Here is a 19,739-nt window from a genome sequence, read left to right as displayed (position 1 = left end):
TGGCCTGGCTCAACCATAGTTCGTTCATACTGCTCCTGACGGGTTTTTTAATTTTTGTGACTTTTAGACTTTTATTAGGGGATTTTAAACTATGTTTTAACTGTCTTTTCTTATCTTCATACCTCCTCCATGTACACGTGTTCGTTTATTCTGTGTGTGTATTGTCCATATTGTTTTTATGTGTTTTATTGTACGCCGCCCCGAGTCCTTCGGGAGAGGGTGCGGCTAAGAAATAAATTTATTATTATTATTATAACCCATTAACAATCAAATGGAAAGGAGAAGCAAAAAGGAAAAAGAGATGGACCATGAATCAGCGGGTTGTAAAAGAAAATAATTATGTACAGTATGTGGAAAAAGAATTAGCATTTTTCCTAAAAGGAAACTGGAATGAACAGTCAACTATTCAAAACGTATGGGATACTACTAAAGCTTATGTGCGATGCATTACAATAGCATATACAATAAGAAGAAACAAAGATAAAAAGAAACGATATACAGAGCTTCAGGAGAAACTGGGGAAATTAGAATATAAACTTCAGAAAGAACCTCAAAACAAAGAAGCCAAAGAAGAAAAAGAAATAATTAAACATAGATTAAACTTAATTACACAAGAAGAAGTGGCCCAGAAAATTAGATCATGTAGGCAAAATTATTTCAAAAATGCCGATAAACCGGGGAGATGGCTAGCCTATAAACTAAAAAAAGAGAAAGAAAAGAAAATAATACAGCAACTAGAGGATGAAAAAGGGGTGATACACCACCAAAAGGAAGAAAAAAATATATAGCAGTAAGATACTTCCAAGCATTGTACTGCAGAGAGGAAATAGAAGAGGAGGATATTGAAAGATATCTCCAGAGGAGGAATCTTCCAACCCTACCGGAAACAATAAAAGAAACATTAAATGAGAAAATAACGAGGCTAGAATTAAAAAGGGCAATCCAAAAACAAAAAAATAATAAAATGCCGAATCTTGCCATCGAAACTCACGAGTACGTCGCTGGGTTGTAGGTTTTGTTTCTTTATTGTTTCTATGAAGTGGAGTGAGTTTTGTACATGTGAGGTGATGGATTCTGCGTAGGGTTGGAGTTGTTTGGCGAGGAATTTGGCAAGATTCTGTAGAGGTGAGCCTATGGAGCTGACTATGGGTCTGAGTGGTATTCCTTCTTTGTGTATCTTGGGGAGGCCATAGAGTTTGGAGCATCTGGAAGATTTCTCTCTGGGGATGATTCTTTGCTGGATCTCTTCTCTCTTCACCCAAGTGCCTATAAAAGAAGCCTTGACAGCTATCCAGAACAAACACAACCCCCCTAAACACATCCTGGACCTGACCAACCACTGCCTAACCAACACATACTTCATCCATAATGGACAAAGATACAAACAGATAGAAGGAGCACCCATGGGATCACCCCTCTCACCCGTCATTGCAAACTTATACATGGAACATTTTGAAACCAATGCCTTAGATAAATCTGAACACAAACCCAAACTCTGGCTTAGATATGTTGATGACACTTTCGTGATTTGGCCACACAGGAATGAAAAACTGGACAACTTCCTCACACATCTCAACAGCCTACACCCCAAAATGCAATTCACCATGGAAATAGAAGCAAACAACCAACTTCCCTTTCTGGATGTCCTAATCTACAAAAAACCCAATGGCTCCCTAGGACACACCATCTACCAGAAAAAAACACACACCAACCGCTACTTAAATGCACAATCCCATCACCACCCTGCACAGATCAACTCTGTAGCCAAGACCCTCATCTCCAGAACCAAATGCCTAGCCGACAAAGACCACCTGAAAACTGAATTACACACACTCACAAATGTATTAATCTCCAACGGATTCCAAAGAAAAACAATCACCAACCTAATCCAAAAGGAGACTCCCCCAAAAAACCAAGACACAGAACAGGACAACGGCATCGCCCTCCTCCCTTACATCAAAGGCACCACAGATAAAATCAGCATAATTCTCCACAAGCATAATATCAAGACAGCCTTCACCACTGACCAAAAAATAGCCAACATCTTAAGAAACCCCAAAGACAACATCCAGCTAGAAAACCAAGGAGTCTACGAAATACCATGCAAAATCTGCCCAGCAACATATATAGGACAAACACAGAGGAGAATAAATGCACGCATCACAGAACACAAGAACGCAGTAAGAAAGAAAAAGAAAAAACTTCCTCCCTTTTCCAGCACCTTAAAGCTACAGGACATGAAATCAATTTTGAAGGAACCAGGTTAATCTCCAAAACAGAACACTTCAACAAGAGAATAATTATGGAAGCCATCGAAATAGAGAAACACCCCCACAACATGAATAAACGTGATGATACCTCCCGCCTACCAAACACCTGGAAACCAGCCCTAGTCAACAAACGAACCCCACCCACCACCCTGGCCGTTCCGTAAGAAACTGAAGACCCACCTGTTCCGACTAGCCGGCCTGGCCCAATTGTAATCATAAGTAACATCTATTACTGACCTTCCTGGATGGCTTTTTAAATTTTAAATTTTGGGGTTTTAATTGGTTTTAGATTGTTTTTAACTATTAATTAGTTTGGGTTAATATACAGACTGTATGTTTATGTTGTTTGTCTGGGTCTTCATGTTATGCTATGTTGTTTTTTATATATGTGATGTCTGTACACCGCCCCGAGTCCCTGCGGGGAGAGGGGGCGGTTTATAAATTGAATAAACTCAAACTCAAACAATACAAAACAACAATGCACACACAGCCAGCACCAATCAGCACCAATCTACCAATCACGATACAACCACACAACCAATCATTCCACTTACTGAAACAAAGCCAGCACTCCATCCCCTCCCACAAAGATTTACAGAAAGATGGCAGCTCCGTTCGCACTTTAAGCCAAAAACAGCAGCCTGAAGATGGCGAGTGAGATCCTGCCGAAACGTTGCCAAGACAATCATATATATATACATACATACATACATACATACAGCCCGGGTTCTAATCCCAGTAAGGGTATGGCTAGCTGATGAGAGCTAATTAGCTCGAAATAGATCTATCCTAGTCTCCCTTTATTTATTTATCAGTACAATTACAACACAAATATAAAAAGGCAACAGTAAACATAAAAATATGGTTTTCTGCCTGCATGGTCTTTGTGATAAGCCGAAGGACAGAAAGAGGGAGTAGTGACCTTCCTCCCATATTTAGTCATACCAGGGGTTGTAACACAAATACATACCTATTTCCCTGGCTCAACTGATAAGGAAGAGAACCCATGGCTTAGTGGTTAAGACTCCTGCCTAAGATATATACAGCCCGGGTTCTAATCTCAGTAAGAGTATGGCTAGCTGATGAGAGCTAATTAGCTCGAAATAGATCTATCCTAGTCTCCCTTTATTTATTTATCAGTACAATTACAACACACACACACACACATATATATATTAGGCATACCAGGGGTTGTAACACAAATATATATATATATATATATATATATATATATATATATGTTTTCTGAGGTTTTCGCGGGTGTTTGTATGTATGTCTTTGGTTGTTCGGGTTTTCTCCCGCGTAGAATTGGAAGTATCTTCACGACGTTTCGATGAAGTCTCATTCATCATCTTCAGGCTGGTGCTTCCGGCTTGGTGCTTCCGGCTTGGTGCTTCCAGGAGCAATGTGAGATCTCAGCCGGTTCCTCCTTTTAACTGCCAGTGGGGGTTTGTGCTGATTGGGTGGGAGCTTGGCTGCATTCTGATTGGGTGGAGGTGTATTCTGATTGGTAGGGGGTTTGGCTGTGCTCTGATTGGATGGGAGTTTGGCTGTGCTCTGATTGGATGGGGGCGTGTTCTGTTTGGGTGGGGGCCTGGTTGTGCTTGTGTTAGTCTGAGTTGCAGAGGGATTTGAGCTGGTGAGCTGCTTTACTGTTGTTTGGCTTCGCGTTTGTGGTCGTACCACATCTCCGTGGTGGGCATCAGTTTGCTTAATGTATGGATCGGAGGGGTTTAAAGTGGCTAATAATGCAGCTGTGGTCTGGCTTCTGGTTTTTGGTCCAGCTTCTGGTTTGTGGTCATTATCGGTGTGGGTTTGGGCTTGCTTTTTGCATGGATGTGTGATAGTGACATCCTGTGTGGTTTTCATGAGTGTGGGTCTGGTATCATTCTTTGTGTTAGGGACTCGTTTGTCAGTGAGGGCGGGTTTCCAAATGGCTGGTAGACGGGAGGTATCATCTCGTTTATTCATGCTGTGTGGTCGTTTTTCTATCTCAATAGCTTCTCTGATTATTCTGTTGTTGAAGTGTTCAATTTTGGCAATAGTTCTGGTATTTTTAAAGTCTATATCATGTCCTGTGGCTTTGAGGTGTTGGACCAGGGAAGAAGTTGGTTCCTCCTTTCTGACTGAGTTTTTGTGTTCTTCAATGCGTGCCTTTATTCTTCTGTTGGTTTGTCCGATGTATGTGGTGGGGCAGGTGGTGCATGGGATTTCATATACTCCTTGATTTTCTAACTCTATTTTGTCTTTGGGGTTTCTCAGGATGGTGGATATTTTTCGGTTTGTGTAGAATGCTGTCTTGATGTTGTGTTTGTGGAGGATCTTGCTGATTCTGTCTGTGGTGCCTTTTATGTATGGGAGGAGGGCTTTGCCGTTTTCTTGTTCACTGTCTTGGATTTTAGTGGGGTTTTCTTTTTGGATTAGGTTAGTGATATTGTTTCTTTGGAATCCGTTGGATGTTAGTACGTTGGTGAGAGTGTGTAGTTCGGTTTTGAGGTGTTGTTCGTCAGCTAAGCGTTTTGTTCTGGAGATGAGTGTCTTGGCTACAGAGTTGATCTGTGCTGGGTGGTGGTGTGAGAGTGCGTGCAAATAGCGGTTTGTGTGTGTTTTCTTCTGGTAGATGGTGTGTCCTAGGTATCCATTGGATTTCTTATAGACTAAGACATCCAGGAAGGGGAGTTGGTTATTGGCTTCTGTTTCCATGGTGAACTGTATTTTGGGGTGTAGGCTGTTGAGGTGTGTGAGGAAGTTGTCCAGTTTATCTTTCCCGTGTGGCCAGATTATGAAGGTGTCGTCTACGTATCTGAGCCAGAGTTTGGGTTTGTGATCGGATTTTTCTAGAGCTTGGGTTTCAAAGTGTTCCATGAAGAGGTTAGCAATGACAGGTGAGAGGGGTGATTCCATGGGTGCTCCTTCTAATTGTTTGTATTTTTGTCCGTTATAGATGAAGTATGTGTTGGATAGGCAATGGTAGGTCAGATCTAGGATATGTTTGGGGGGGTTGTATTTGTTTTGGATAGCTGTCAAGGCTTCTTTGATTGGTACTTGGGTGAAGAGGGATATGACATCGAAGCTCACGAGTAGGTCGCTGGGCTGTAAGTTTTGTTTCTTTATGATCTCTATGAACTGCAATGAGTTTTTTACGTGTGAGGTGATGGATTCTGCATAGGGCTGTAGTTGTTTGGCGAGAAATTTGGCTAGGTTTTGTAGAGGTGAGCCTATGGAGCTGACTATGGGTCTGAGTGGGGTTCCTTCTTTGTGTATCTTGGGGAGACCATAAAGCTTAGGGCATCTGGATGATTTTTCTCTGGGAATGATTCTTTGCTGAATCTCTTCGCTGATGGGGGAGGCTTTTATTTTGGATCTGGTGGTTTTTTCTAAGTAGGTGGTGGGATCCGTGCTTAGGGGTTTGTAAGTGGAGTCTTGGAGTAGGTTGGTTAATTTGGTTTGGTAGTCAGATGTGTTCATGACCACCGTGGCGTTCCCCTTGTCTGCTGGAAGGATTATTATGCTAGTGTCTTCTTTTAGGTTAAGTAGTGCTGTCTGTTCCTCTTTGGGTAAGTTGCTTTTGGGGGGCTTGCTGGTGCAGAGGATGTTGGTGATTTCGAGTCTGATTCTGTTAGCGTCATCGGGGTTGATTTTGGTCAGGCTGGTTTCAACTCCGCATATAATGGTTTCAGTGGGGATGTGTTTGGGAGCGACTGCAAAGTTGAATCCTCTGGCAAGGACATTGGTTTCAGCTTTGGTGAGGATCTTATCTCAAATCCCTCTGCAACTCAGACTAACACAAGCACAACCAGGCCCCCACCCAAACAGAACACGCCCCCATCCAATCAGAGCACAGCCAAACTCCCATCCAATCAGAGCACAGCCAAACCCCCTACCAATCAGAATACACCTCCACCCAATCAGAATGCAGCCAAGCTCCCACCCAATCAGCACAAACCCCCACTGGCAGTTAAAAGGAGGAACCGGCTGAGATCTCACATTGCTCCTGGAAGCACCAAGCCGGAAGCACCAAGCCGGAAGCACCAGCCTGAAGATGATGAATGAGACTTCATCGAAACGTCGTGAAGATACTTCCAATTCTACGCGGGAGAAAACCCGAACAACCAAAGATATATATATATATATATATATATATATATATATATATATATATATATATATATATTTATATATTTATATATTTATATTTATATACATATACATATACATATACATATACATATACATATATACATATATACATACATACATACATACATACATACATACATATATATACCGTATTTTTCGCCCTATAAGATGCTCCGGAATAGAAGACGCACCCAATTTTAAAGGAGGAAAATCTAGAAAAAAAAGATTCTGAACCAAATACTATAGTAAAATATTTTATATCAACTGTATAAAGTTAACAGCAGTTTAAGAACAATTTTATGTCAACCATGTTGGATGAAGTGAACATGCTGGAGGGCCGAACATTTTTCCGAACATTCTTTGAACAATAACAATTAAATGCAAATGAATTATTTTATGCCAAGTTAATTGCAAATGGCATACTTTTCATTTCATAACATTAAGATCAACTGACAGCTGAGTTTTCACAATGTATCCATCTTTTCCCTGAAGACTCGTGTTTAGTACATTCAGATGCTTTCTTTCCTCTTTCCCTCTTACTTGTCTATCCTTCCTGCCACCCTCCCTTCCTCCTTCCCTTCCTTCCTGCCTCCCTTCCAGTTCCCTCCTTCCTCTTTCCTCCTGCCTGCCTGCCTTCTTTCCCTCCTGCTTATCTATGCTTCCTTCCTTCCTTGCACCTCCCTCCCTTCTGCCTGCCTGCCTTCTTTCCTCTTTCCCTATCCTCCTATCCTTCCTTTCTCCCTCCCTCCTTCCCTGCCTCCCTTCCAGTTCCATCCTTCCCTCCTTCCTTCTGCCTCCTTCCTGCCTGCTTGCCTTCTTTCCTCTTTCCCTCCAGCGTGTCTGCTTTTCTTTCCTTCCTTCCACCTCCCTTCTGCCCTCCTGCTTTCTTTCCTCTTTCCCTCTTACTTGTCTATCCTTCCTTCCACCCTCCCTTCCTCCTTCCCTTCCTTCCTGCCTCCCTTCCAGTTCCCTCCTTCCTCTTTCCTCCTGCCTGCCTGCCTTCTTTCCCTCCTGCTTATCTATGCTTCCTTCCTTCCTTGCACCTCCCTCCCTTCTGCCTGCCTGCTTTCTTTCCTCTTTCCCTATCCTCCTATCCTTCCTTTCTCCCTCCCTCCTTCCCTGCCTCCCTTCCAGTTCCATCCTTCCCTCCTTCCTTCTGCCTCCTTCCTGCCTGCTTGCCTTCTTTCCTCTTTCCCTCCAGCGTGTCTGCTTTTCTTTCCTTCCTTCCACCTCCCTTCTGCCCTCCTGCTTTCTTTCCTCTTTCCCTCTTACTTGTCTATCCTCACTCCCTCCTCCACTCCTTCCCTCCTTCCCTGCCTGAGCGGGCTTCTTGCATGGCCCCAGCCCTCCAGCCGGTGGCTCATCTAAAACATTTAACGGAGAGATTTGGGGTTGGGGGTGGAGAACGCTAGATGGGACACAATCAAACTTGATTCAAAGGCTTTCGCTCCTGAGATCGGTGCGCTGCCATCCAAAATGCTATTACTACGATCTCTGCCGCCTGGAACTGCCTGAGAAGCGGCAGGTAAAGCGGGCGCTGCAGCGATCGTGGTACCAGCATTTTGGATGGCAGCGCACCGGTCTCAGGAGCCAAAGCCTTGAGGCACCTTTCGTTTGCAGGAGGAGGGCAGCTTAAAGCAGTGCCCCAGCAATGTGAGGAGCCGCTGCCACCGCCAACACCGCCTAAGCCCTCTCGGGAGCCCAGCCGAGCGGGAGCTCTGAAAGCGAAACCTCTCTCCTTTCCAGCCATCACGATCTCTGCAGCCCCCTCTTTGCCTGCCCCATTTTCAGATGACCCAGTGGCTACATTCGGCTTAAAAGACGCACTCAGATTTTTACCCTCTTTTTTGGAGTAAAAAAGTGCGTCTTATAAGGCGAAAAATACGGTATATGCTGGTTTTGTTGTATTCGGGTCTTTTCCCGTGTAAGGTTGAGATTGTCTTTGCAACGTTTCGGCAGGATCTCACCTGCCATCTTCAAGCGTGGGCTCAAAATGTGGGCTTAAAATGGGAATGGAGCTGCCGTCTTTCTGTAAGTCTTGGTGGGAGGGGATGGGGTGCAGGCTTTGTTTCAGTAAGTGGAATGATTGGTTGTGTGGTTGTATCATGATTGGTAGATTGGTGCTGATTGGTGCAGGCTGTGTGTGCATTGTTGTTTTGTATTGTAATGGCTTGGGTGGTGGGTGGTGTTCGTTTGTTGGCTAGGGCTGGTTTCCAGATGTTTGGTAGGCGGGAGGTATCATCACGTTTGTTCATGCTGTGGGGGTGTTTCTCTATTTCGATGGCTTCCATGATTATTCTCTTGTGGAGGTGTTCTGTTTTGGAGATTAACCTGGCTCCTTCAAAGTTGATTTCATGTCCTGCAGCTTTAAGGTGCTGGAAAAGGGAAGAAGTTTTTTCTTTTTTTTTCTTACTGCGTTCTTGTGTTCTGTGATGCGTGCATTTATTCTCCTGTTTGTTTGTCCTATGTATATTGCTGGGCAGATTTTGCATGGTATTTCGTAGACTCCTTGGTTTTCTAGCTGGATTTTGTCTTTGGGGTTTCTTAAGATGTTGGCTATTTTTTGGTCAGTGGTGAAGGCTGTCCTGATATTGTGCTTGTGGAGAATTTTGCTGATTTTATCTGTGGTGCCTTTGATGTAAGGGAGGAGGGCGATGCCATTATCCTGTTCTGTATCTTGGTTTTTTGGGGGAGTCTCCTTTTGGATTAGGTTGGTGATTGTTTTTCTTTAGAATCCATTGGAGATTAATACATTTGTGAGTTTGTGTAATTCAGTTTTCAGGTGGTCTTTGTCGGCTAGGCGTTTGGTTCTGGAGATGAGGGTCTTGGCTACAGAGTTGATCTGTGCAGGGTGGTGATGGGATTGTGCATTTAAGTAGCGGTTGGTGTGTGTTTTTTTCTGGTAGATGGTGTGTCCTAGGGAGCCATTGGGTTTTTTGTAGATTAGGACATCCAGAAAGGGAAGTTGGTTGTTTGCTTCTATTTCCATGGTGAATTGTATTTTGGGGTGTAGGTTGTTGAGATGTGTGAGGAAGTTGTCCAGTTTTTCTTTTCCATGTGGCCAAATCACGAAAGTGTCATCAACATATCTAAGCCAGAGTTTGGGTTTGTGTTCAGATTTGTCTAAGGCGTTGGTTTCAAAATGTTCCATGTATAAGTTTGCACTGACAGGTGAGAGGGGTGATCCCATGGGTGCTCCTTCTATCTGTTTGTATCTTTGTCCATTATGGATGAAGTATGTGTTGGTTAGGCAGTGGTTGTTCATGTCTAGGATGTGTTTAGGGGGGTTGTGTTTTTTCTGGATGGCTGTCAAGGCTTCTTTTATGGGCACTTGGGTGAAGAGGGATATGACGTCGAAACTCACAAGTAGGTCACTGGGTTGTAAGTTTTGTTTCTTTATTGTTTCTATGAAGTGGAGTGAGTTTTGTACATGTGAGGTGATGGATTCTGCGTAGGGTTGGAGTTGTTTGGCAAGGAATTTGGCAAGGTTCTGTAGAGGTGAGCCTATGGAGCTGACTATGGGTCTGAGTGGTGTTCCTTCTTTGTGTATCTTGGGGAGTCCATAGAGTTTGGGGCATCTGGAAGATTTCTCTCTGGGGATGATTCTTTGCTGGATCTCTTCACTGATGGCAGAGGCTTTTATTTTGTATTTGGTGGTTTTTTCCAGGTAGGTGGTGGGGTCTGTGTTTATAGGTTTGTAAGCAGGGTCTTGGAGTAGGTTGGATAGTTTGGCTTGGTAGTCAGATGTGTTCATCACCACTGTGGCGTTTCCTTTGTCTGCTGGGAGAATGATTATGTTGTTGTCTTTCCTCAGGTTGGAGAGTGCTTTTTCTTCTTGTTGCTGTAAGTTGCTTCTGGGTGGATTGCTGGAGCAAAGGACGTTGCTGACTGCAAGTCTGATTTTATTGGCTTCATCTGGGTTGATTTTGATGAGTGTAGTTTCAACTCCGCATATGATGTCTTCAGTGGGGATGCGTTTAGGGGCAACTGCAAAGTTGAATCCTCTGGAAAGGACATTGGTTTCAGCTGTGGTGAGGGTTCTGTCTGATATGTTGTGTACTGTTTGTTTCATGAGTTGCTGAGGAGGGGGGTTAGGCTTCTGTCGTTTTTCTAGTCTGTAGAGTTTGTTGGAGTGTTTTTCTGTCTTATAGAAGGTTTCTTTTTCTGTTCTCCAAAGGGCTAGTTGTTTGAATTTGTCCAGGGTGCTGGGTGGATTTTGTTGCTGAGTTTGAGGTGAAGAGTGAGTAGGTCCCGGTTGGTTTGGTCTAGTAGGAATCTTTTCCTGTGGAGTTCGTTTCTGATTAGGGCTAATTCAGTTCTTTTCAGGATCCTTTCGGTGGCTGAGGTTTGTGAATGGAATTTTAGTTGGAAGTATGTGGGGATCAGGCTTTTGTCTCGGAGTTGCGTAGGAATGTGAGGTCACATAAGATGGTGGCTCTCCGGACTTCAAGCCTCTCGTAGGATCTGGTGAGCAAGAAGGTTTCCTCCCCGTAGAGGTAAGATATTTGTTTTCGTAGATTTTCACGGGTGTAGGTATGCTGGTTTTGTTGTATTCGGGTCTTTTCCCGTGTAAGGTTGAGATTGTCTTTGCAACGTTTGGGCAGGATCTCACCTGCCATCTTTTCCCACCTTTTCCAGCACCTTAAAGCTACAGGACATGAAATCAACTTTGAAGGAGCCAGGTTAATCTCCAAAACAGAACACCTCCACAAGAGAATAATCATGGAAGCCATCGAAATAGAGAAACACCCCCACAGCATGAACAAACGTGATGATACCTCCCGCCTACCAAACATCTGGAAACCAGCCCTAGCCAACAAACGAACACCACCCACCACCCAAGCCATTACAATACAAAACAACAATGCACACACAGCCTGCACCAATCAGCACCAATCTACCAATCATGATACAACCACACAACCAATCATTCCACTTACTGAAACAAAGCCTGCACCCCATCCCCTCCCACCAAGACTTACAGAAAGACGGCAGCTCCATTCCCATTTTAAGCCCACATTTTGAGCCCACGCTTGAAGATGGCAGGTGAGATCCTGCCGAAACGTTGCAAAGACAATCTCAACCTTACACGGGAAAAGACCCGAATACAACAAAACCAGCATATACCTACACCCGTGAAAATCTACGAAAACAAATATATATATATATATATATATATATGTGTGTGTGTGTGTGTGTGTGTGTGTGTGTGTGTGTGTGTGTGTGTGTGTGTAATGGTAGTAAGCTTTAACTATTATGACACAAATTTTCTTTTGTACTCAGATGACACACTGATTAATGAATGATGAAATGTTTGTATTAAAGGAAGAAAAGAGCATTATTGATGCAGTACTCCTGTCTTTCTTCTGCCAAAAAAAGCATTAAAAAGAACCCCCTCTTTTTTCTCTTTAATAGATGCATATTCCACCCTTCCTGAAGGCAGCATCCCTAACAAGGAAGGAAGTTGAGAAAAGAGAGACAGAGAGAGAGAGAGATAACCTGTCCCAAACTGAGTGAAGGTCGACCTGAACCTCCCCAAGTCCTTACCCAATGACTTGAGGATGAAGTAGAGACCAAATCCTTCAACTCCTCGGATATGGGACACACACACCGCCCGATTCCTCTCAAAGAGGAATCTCACGTTCACCCTTTGCACACATCCCGCATGTCAACCGCAGTTCAAGGTGGTGCTAATCCAGCCAAGAACAGCAAATTGCAATTTGCAATGGGGGGAAAATAATAGAAAAAAATAGAGCAAGCAAACAAAGAAAACAGCCATTCCTCCCATTGCAAAGGGGTGCCCGTCGGCTCTGAAAGCAAAAGCGATTAAGACTCCCATGGTTTTAAGTGAATCTGGGTGCATGTGTAAGAAGCCTCCGAATCAAAGAGCGAGCGAGCAAGACAGAAAGAAAGAGAGAGGAGACGAAGTGAGGCACAGAGCGGCCTTCCAGGAGAACCCGCAGACCTCAGCCGGAAATGAACTGGGAGAGGGTAGCATTCTCTCTCTCTCTCTCCCCCCCCTCCTGCCATGCTCGTGATGTCATCAGAGGTCGACCATGTGGCATGGAGCCAAACAGGAAGTGATGAGAAACAGGAAAGACAGCTGCTGAAGTGTTTCGAGCCGTGAGTGTAGACCAGTGGTTCCCAAAGTGGGCGGTACCACCTCTTGGGGGGGCAGTGGGATGACTTAGGGGGTCGCTAAGAGGCAAGGGGGGCAGCAGGGGGGTGCTAAGAGGCAAGGGGGGTGGCAGGGGGAAGCTAATGGGACAACCCGAAGGGGACATTCTCCCAGCAGCGTCTCAGGCACCTTTCTCTCTTGCCGCGCAAGGAAGTGAAGCCAAATTTGTTTATTTAACCTCCCGCTCCGGCTTCCCTCCACCCTACTACATTTCTGCTGGAAGCATGCAGGCCATATGAGCGAGCAGGCGTGCGAGGCCCCTCGATGATCTGAGGGGAGCCGGGAGGTGCCAAACTGCGCCCAGCTGTCCTCACTACCTTGCGGCTAAGGGTGGGAGTGCCTGAGATGCCGCTGGGAGAATGTCCCCTTCAGGTTGCTGGGACAGCAAATTTCAAGGGAAAACGCAGCTGCTGGAATCAGTGCGCCTGCAACTTAATGCTCTCCAAGAAGCCTGCATTGCCGGGAGCAGCAGAAGAGCAGCAGCGCCACTGCCACCCCTGGTGTCCAGCATCCTCCTCAGGAGCCTCGAGTTGCAGCTGTTTGCATGTCTCTCCCGAGCTTCTCTCGGGAGGTGAAATGGCAGGCACCCCACTAGCAGAGCCTCCGGGTGAAAGGCGAGTGAAGGGTGCAGTGACGGGAGAGGCTGGCCATCTCGAAGCCAGCTCTCAAGGAAGGAGGCAGAGATGAGGCCTGGGGCTCACTTCCCTTCATCCTTCCTCCAAGAGCTGCAGGTGGCAGGGAAAACGAGGCTTCTTTGCCAGCTTCCCAGGAAGGGAAGGTATGTGTGTGTGAGAGAGAGCGAGTGGGGGTGAGAGAAAGAGAGAAAGAGAAAGTGTAAGAGAGAATAAAAGGAAGGAAGAGGGAAAGAGAGAAAGAAATGAGAGAGACAAAGAGAGAAAGAGAAAGAAAGAAAGAAAGAAAGAAAGAAAGAAAGAAAGAAAGAAAGAAAGAAAGAAAGAAAGAAAGAAAGAGAAAGTAAGTGGGGGAAACAGACAAGAAAGAAAGAAGGAACAAGGGAAGGAAGGAAGGAAGAGAAAGGAAGAAAAGAAAGAAAGAGAGAGACACAAGAAAGAAAGAATGGACGGAAGGAAGAAAAAGAAAGGAAAGAAAGAAAGAAAGAAAGAAAGAAAGAGGGAAAGAGAGATATAAGAAAGAAAGAAGGAAGGAAGAAAGAAAGAAAAAGAAAGAGAACTTATGATCACAATTGAGCCCAAAATTTTGGTTGCTAAGCAAGAGCAATGTTAAATGAGTTTCACCACATTTTACAAGTTGGCCATTCCCACCTGGTCACATGACTGCCAGGCCATGCCCACAAAATAGACCACACCTACAGAATAGGTTCAAAAAATTTTTGAAACCCACCACTGGTATATGTGTATGTTTGTGAGGGAGAGAAAGAATAATGAAGGTCATTGGTCTAAAGATGAAAAACTTTAGATAAAAGACAACAGTGTTTATTATCCATTTTAGGTTTCTTACAAGAACATCTTTTTGTGTAAGTTTGTGATATCTTAATGATATCTGTTGCAGTTTTGTGCTTTGTGATAATACCTTACTGAGATTACTTCTTTCAATATCTACACAGGAATTATCATCTACTAAGAACAGTGAAGTTGTTACTAAATTTTACTGAGTTTACTAAGTTACTAGTTACTAAGGTTCTTGATAAATGACTATCAGACTTTGAAAACCTGGTATCACTGGATCATATTCAACAATTTTGTTGAATTAACATTAACTAAAAAGGTTTTTAAATTGGATTTTGAATAAATGTGCAATTAATTGTTACAGTTTTGAATTTTACTGTTACTATCTTCCTTCTGTCATGCAAACCGCCCAGTCACACGACCCCCCCAGCCACACCCACCAAGCCACGCCCACAGAACCGGTAGTAAAAAAAAATGAATTCCACCACTGGGTGGGGGGCACTGAGGATCAGTTTGTAGCATCAAGGGGGCAGTGGACCGAAAAAGTTTGGGAACCACTGGTGTAGACCATCAGGTGCTCTTTTTCGGGGGGCTTTGGGGGGCGGACTACAATTCCCAGACTTACCGGTCTTGCTTTAGGGTTGGGGTTTTGGTGTGACTTAGAAGTGAGGGGAGAAAATGTCCCTCCTGACTTAATCACGCCTCCCAAAAAAGGCTGAAATTGCCAGGTCTCTCACACAGCCTTCCTCCGCTTGGCACCTTTGAGGGACTACAACTCCCAGAGTCCCAAAGGTGCCTTTTTTTTCAAGAGGCAACTGGTTTTTCTTTGAAGACGTTTCGCTTCTCATCCAAGAAGCTTCTTCAGCTCTGACTGGATGGTGGGGAATGAAAGGATTTATACTCCTTGCAGACAGATGGGCATTAAAAAATCATTTTTAAAAAGGAATGCAAATGCCAATCTGTCTGCAAGGAGTATAAATCCTTCCATTCCCCACCATCCAGTCAGAGCTGAAGAAGCTTCTTGGATGAGAAGTGAAACGTCTTCAAAGAAAAACCAGAAAGTCCAGTTGCCACTTGAAAAAAAGCACCTTTGGGACAACCATGACCTGGATGACTGAGAATGTCCATAGACCTCCCAGATTTCCCAGCCAGGACAACCAGTAACAATGGCTAGGGATTCTAGGTGTTGTAGTCCCCGAGATACTCCATACAGAGGTTGGGGGGGAAAGGATTTATGGCCACGCATTACAGTTGCAGGGACTACAGGATCATAATAAAGAGTTTTTTTTAATTACAGTTGTGGGATGATAATTTGCTCTTTGGGGGTGTTTCCCCCACCCCACATTGGGGAGGGGGTAGAATGGATTACCTCCAGAAGTTGTGGGTGCTCCAATTCTGGAAGTTTTTAAGAAGAGATTGGACAACACATTTGTCTGAAATGGTATAGGGTTTCCTGCCTGAGCATGGGGTTGGACTAGAAGACCACCAAGGTCCCTTCCAACTCTGTTATTCTGGAGAGGGTGATGGCTTGTGTGTTTAGAGAAAATATTGGTGACACTGCTATACACAAGAGTTTATTTGAACTGTCACCTGCTTGGATGATCTGTGGTAATCATGAAACCAAGAACTTCCTAGGTTTGGTTCCCAGGTTCCAATGCAATGTTGACTTTCTGGCTAGAGATGTTATAATACCCATTGACCAGAATGGAGGCAATGATATAAGAGCTTGCGATTTCTTCAGCATTGTGGGACGCGTGGCCAAAAGAGTCAGGCTGCTCCCTTCCTTAATATTCAATTGATCTTATTTAGTGTGTGCATTTCCTCTTTTTACAGGCAACGATGAGTGCCGGAGGGGGTTTGGTGACCAATTTTGGACGGCGTTTCAAATGGGCCATTGAATTGAGCAGTCCAGGCAGTGGTGGTAGCTAAGTCCCTAGGAAAAAGACCTGTATGTGTCTTCCTACATAAACAATCTGCAAATGTTGGGCATGTGCATTTGGATGAGGGGTTTCTTTTCTTTGCCAGAGGCCGAAGCGACCGTGGCAGAAGCCAAGGAGACACCATCTACCCCATAGGCTATTCAGATAAGCAGGTGCCTGACACAAGTGTTCAGGAGACAGATCGCATCCTGGTTGAAAAGGTAATCTCCTGGAGAGGAAGAATTGGGTATAAGAAATGCTATAGCTGTTCGAAATGTAGAACTAGACTATATAGACTTTGCTTATTGAATTCTATCATATTTTTTCCTCCTTAAATGTTTTAGCTCTGCTCGGATATTGCTCTTGGTCCCTTGAAGCAAATCCCTATGAACCTATTCATCATGTACATGGCAGGGAATACAATCTCTATCTTCCCCACCATGATGGTCTGTAAGATGGCCTGGAGGCCCATCCAAGCACTAATGCCCATCTCTGCTAGTAAGTCTCTCTGAATCACTATCCAAACCTTTCTTTTATCCCATTTTTTCCCTACATTTTCTATTTTGTGGGGCTGTTATTCCAATTAGGAAAAAATAATACTGGTAAAAAAAGGGGGCTCAGTGGCTAAGATGCTGAGCTTGTCGACCAGAAAGGTCAGTAGTTCAGCAGTTTGAAACCTAGTGTGAAAGCAGTTTGAAAGCATGTAAAAATGCAAGTAGAAAAATAGGAACCACCTTTGGTGGGAAGGTAACAGCGTTCCGTGTGCTTTTGGCATTTAGTCATGCCGGCCACATGACCACGGAGACATCTTCGGACAGTTCTGGCTCTTTGGCTTTGAAACAGAGATGAGCACTGTCTCCTAGAGTTGGGAACGACTAGCACATACGTGCAAGGGGAACCTGTACCTTTTACCTTAATATCAGTAATAGTCTTGGTTGTGTTCCAAAATACAGTTTGAACAATTTCAAAAATAGGATACACGCAAGTGCTTTCCCTTTTTTAAAATGGGAATACAGAAACTCTGTTATGTGGGCAGTTTGTATATGGTACAAATAAGTAAATGCTGTGTGATAGGTTATGCTATAAACCAAGGCAGTCCAGGAAACAATAAGGTGAAGGAGGAATATTTGCTAGCTGGATTTGGAACATCTATTCTAGAGGCTTATAAGAAAAAGAGAATTGCGAGGGGCAGAGAGATCCCTCCATATCCAGATTTGTGTTTGGCTTCAGGGTTGCCTTTAGGACAAAGTGTTTGCAAAGCAGCTTAATCCCCAATGATAAAAACTCAGGAAGATTGACTTTATATTTCCTACTCCTTGATCAATTATAAATGACTTATATTTGTATTTTAATAAAACTCCCGAATCTCTTGCTTAACCTAGTTTCTGGAAAGATTTTTCAATTGGCAACCACATCCCCAAACAGGCTCTTCTATCCAGCACTGTCAACCAGTGTGCTGTGTAGTGTTTCATACTCAACAGGGGTACCTTATCTTTTTTTTTTAATTGTCCCCACAGCCTTCAAGCTACTTGAAAGCTCAAGTCAGAAGTTTCTTCAGGGACTGGTATATTTAATTGGCAACCTGTTAGGATTGGCCTTGGCAGTTTACAAGTGCCAGTCAATGGGGCTACTGCCAACTCATGCTTCTGACTGGTTGGCTTTTATTGAACCACCTGAGGTACTGTAAGTGTGAAGAGTATGAAGAATTCTCCTCCCACCCCTCCCGTGGATCATCTAACTAGCCTTTATACATCCCTGCGACCAATCCGCTCGCACAGAGAGGGCCTCCTCCAGGTGCCGTCCACCAGACAGTGTCGAGGGGCGGCGCCTAGGAGTAGAGCCTTCTCTGTGGCGGGCCCAGCCCTGTGGAATGACCTCCCCCCGGATATTAGGAATACCTCTGACCTCCGCTCCTTCCGTATTAAGCTTAAGACCCACCTATTCCAAGCAGCTGGCCTGGCTCAACTTTGATTTAACCATATCGCTCCTGACGGGTTTTTAACTGGGTATTTTAATTACATTTAATTTCTAGGGGTTTTAAATACAGTATTTTAATTGTTTTTATCAATCGATCTCCTCCTTATGTATGTATGTATGTTTTAGTGTACCTTTGTTATATGTTTGTTTTGTTTACATATTTATTTCGAATGTTTCGTTGTACGCCGCCCCGAGTCCTTCGGGAGAGGGTGCGGCTAAGAAATAAATATATTATTATTATTATTATTATTATTATTATTATTATTATTATTATTATTATTATTATGTATCGCTGAGGGGTGCAGGTGGCGGCAAACAGGACATATTTCTTGGATCAAAGCTGCCAAGTCTCTTTTTGCACTCTTAATTTCACAAAAGGGCAGTATTGGATGATTTACAAGAACCCAGATCTAGTCCAAGAGTTTTTAACATTCTCTTGCTTAGTCTCTATTTAAATCCTTAATCTCTGTTTATCCTGTTTAAAGATAGCTTAATTTTCAAAATGCTGGCTTTGTTTGTGACTCATATTTATTTTCTGTCTTCTGCCTAGCGTATGGAGTACACAGGTGGGGGTCTAATCTTATGACCTGACCCATTTCCAGAAATAATAATAATAATAAAATAAATAGTTACCTGCGGGATCGCATCCTGCCCCATACATCCCTACGACCAATCCGCTCGCACAGAGAGGGACTTCTCCAGGTGCCGTCCACCAAACAGTGTCGGGGGGGCGACGCCTAGGAGCAGAGCCTTCTCTGTGATGGGCCCAGCCCTGTGGAATGACCTCCCCCTTGACATCAGGATTACCTCCGATCTCCGCTCCTTCCGTGTAAAGCTCAAGACCCACCTCTTCCAATTAGCTGGCCTGGCTCAACCATAGTTTATCCCATTGCTCCTGACAGTCTTTTTTAAATTTGGAATTTTAACTGAGGGTATTTTAATTGTTAATTTTAATTCTATTATTATTAGTGTATGCATTTAACGATTGTTACCTCCTCCATGTACATGTACGGGTATGTGTTTGTATGTATGTGTATGTGTATTGTATGTATATGTATATTTGTATGGGTTTTTATTGTACGCCGCCCCGAGTCCTTCTGGAGAGGGAGCGGCTAACAAATTAAATTTATTCTTTATTCTTTATTATTATTGTTGGCTGGGAAGCTGGCAGTCCAGGTTCGAGACCCAAGCACCATGCGACAAGGTGAGCTCTGGTCTTCGCCCCAGCTCCTGTCAAAGCTTGCAAATGCGAATAAATAAATAGGTACCACTTCAGCAGGAAGATATCAGCCGTCTGTGACGTCGTGCTGGCCACATGACTGTGATAATGTCTTTGGACAGTGCTGGCTCAATAGCCTTGAAATGGAGATGAGCACCACCAGCTTAATCGGCAACAACTAGTGGAGTAAAATTCACAGGGACTCTTTTATCTTTACGATGGAGAACAAACAGCTACTCAAAAATTCATGTACATTACCTAATTCTTAAGCCACTGATAACTGATTTACTGGGGGGAAAAGGATAAACTTGTTATACAATAACCTGTTCACATTAATCTCAAAGTCATGTTTGTATGAACTAGAGCACTGGATGTAGATTTTCTTTTCAAAAAGAAAATCAAAATTGGAAAATGTAAACGTATGCCCCTATTTATTTTAACTGCCTTTTTATAAATGATACCAAGGCTGTAAAGTGGATGAATGTTACGTAATGAACACATGAGCTTTGCAAGTGGAGCCACTTAGGCACAATTTTAAAAAATGTATGTAGAATAAAGTATGACAGCCGCCTGCTGTGGTTCTACAGAATTATCTATAAAAGGAGGAAA

General features: G+C 43.7%; 1 protein-coding gene across 1 annotated transcript; it reads left to right on the top strand.

Moving 5' to 3' along the window:
- Positions 1 to 15,854: 15,854 nt before the first annotated feature.
- Positions 15,855 to 19,054, top strand: LOC309400476 (ER membrane protein complex subunit 4-like; the record flags this gene model as incomplete). Its single annotated transcript, XM_081968996.1, has 5 exons — positions 15,855 to 15,936; positions 16,037 to 16,155; positions 16,279 to 16,432; positions 17,452 to 17,612; positions 18,462 to 19,054. The coding sequence occupies 5 exons, from the start codon at positions 15,855 to 15,857 to the stop codon at positions 18,495 to 18,497; spliced, it is 552 nt and encodes a 183-aa protein (XP_081825122.1). The 3' UTR covers positions 18,498 to 19,054.
- Positions 19,055 to 19,739: the final 685 nt, after the last annotated feature.

This window comes from Natrix helvetica (assembly GCF_964273705.1).
Source record: "Natrix helvetica genome assembly, chromosome: W".
NCBI classification, from domain to species: Eukaryota; Metazoa; Chordata; class Lepidosauria; order Squamata; family Natricidae; genus Natrix; species Natrix helvetica.
This window is presented reverse-complemented; position numbering and strand designations above follow the sequence as displayed.